Source organism: Engraulis encrasicolus, chromosome 1, assembly GCF_034702125.1.
Source record: "Engraulis encrasicolus isolate BLACKSEA-1 chromosome 1, IST_EnEncr_1.0, whole genome shotgun sequence".
In the NCBI taxonomy this organism is placed as follows: Eukaryota; Metazoa; Chordata; class Actinopteri; order Clupeiformes; family Engraulidae; genus Engraulis; species Engraulis encrasicolus.
In genome coordinates, this window is record NC_085857.1 from 54,007,975 (window position 1) to 54,009,587 (window position 1,613).

The 1,613-nt window shown below is 44.1% G+C and overlaps 1 protein-coding gene across 1 annotated transcript; it reads right to left on the reverse strand.

Annotated features, from left to right (window-relative positions):
• Positions 1–415: 415 nt before the first annotated feature.
• On the reverse strand, positions 416–1,334 carry LOC134454944 (histone H2A-like). The gene has a single exon (XM_063206030.1). It carries the CDS (start codon positions 1,169–1,171, stop codon positions 791–793), a length of 381 nt encoding a protein of 126 aa, XP_063062100.1. The 5' UTR covers positions 1,172–1,334; the 3' UTR covers positions 416–790.
• Between the last annotated feature and the right edge of the window lie 279 nt (positions 1,335–1,613).

The window sequence follows — 1,613 nt, forward strand, 5'->3', positions numbered from 1 at the left end:
AAATGGTGACTTGGTTCTATTTCATTACCCATGGCATATGGGAGGTGCATAATCACAGAGAGCCTCTGGATTTGTGTGGCTGAAATGCAACGTGAGTTTTTTTCAGGTAATGTTAGAGGTGTGTTGTTTCGACATGTTGATGTTTGAATCAGAATTTTGTGAGATATGGATTCAACAAATGTGGCCCATGTTATTTCCGCAGCCAGCCATACTAGGGACAAACGAGGGAGTCAATAGTATGGATACCGCACAGTTTTAAGTTGCCGCTTTAACAAGTTATGCCCGGAAAATTGATTTGAAGTTGGGTTGATGTTTTAGAAATAGGCAAAATATAGAATTTGAATAATAGATGAATATTCGTTTCATATCTTTTTTTAATTTAATGAATTACATCTGCTGCTGCACCATCATTATAGTTGACCTATGACCTTTTGATGTGCCCCCAAGTCGGACTTCTACCACTGGGAGGCGCAAATTTTCACTAACAACGTCAAAATAGGCAGTCATGTGAATTATACATTAATTTCAAAACCCATGACTGAAAACCAAACGATGGCAGGCGATTTTTTTTCAGAGATGTAGAACAACGTTGTTGGTTGTGTGATCTTGTGGTTTAGAGCTCCATGTATAAACTGCGGTGTACGGTCATGTGTAAGACCCATTGATTACAGTAGTTCTAGCAAAAACTATTGCAGCTCCTGTGAGTAGGGTACACACAGAATGGATACGCTCTCAATTAAGTTTTGGGTGGCTCTCAAAAGAGCCGTTTGCAGTCGAGTAAACCCGGGGTTTATTTGGACTTCTCGGTCTTCTTGGGCAGCAGCACAGACTGGATGTTGGGCAGCACGCCTCCCTGGGCGATGGTCACTCCGCCGAGCAGTTTGTTCAATTCCTCGTCGTTGCGGACAGCCAGCTGCAGATGGCGCGGGATGATGCGAGTCTTCTTGTTGTCGCGGGCAGCGTTGCCGGTCAACTCCAGGATCTCAGCGGTCAGGTACTCCAGCACGGCGGCCAGGTAGACAGGAGCACCGGCTCCAACACGCTCACCATAGTAGTTGCCCTTCCGGAGCAACCTGTGTACGCGGCCTACGGGGAACTGGAGTCCAGCCCTAGATGAACGAGTCTTGGCCTTAGCTCTCGCCTTTTCACCGGTATTGCGTCTTCCACTCATTATGCTCGTCGATCACGTACAATACAAGGTTTAATGTTACTTACGAAATATTCACGCCCCCTGTACGAGTTCCTCGCCGTTTATATATCAGGGGACTTCACTTCTCCCATTGGCTAGTGCGGCAATAGTAAGAGCCAATCACGACAGAGATTCAGTAAAGAGGCACATTAATTGATTGATTGCTTTATTGACAAGACATCAGTTTTCTCCTGGTCAAGCACAGTGGTGTCTTCAGTAAAGAGGCACATTGATTGATTGATTGCTTTATTGACAAGACATCAGTTTTCTCCTGGTCAAGCACAGTGGTGTCTTTTGCAAGCGTCATTCACATTTGGTTTACATTCAATCCATCAAAATGTATGAAAATATAATGTGTTAATTTTGGTATGATTATTGTTTGTGTTTTGACGGCACTATAGATTGTGTTGTGATTACTCGTGTT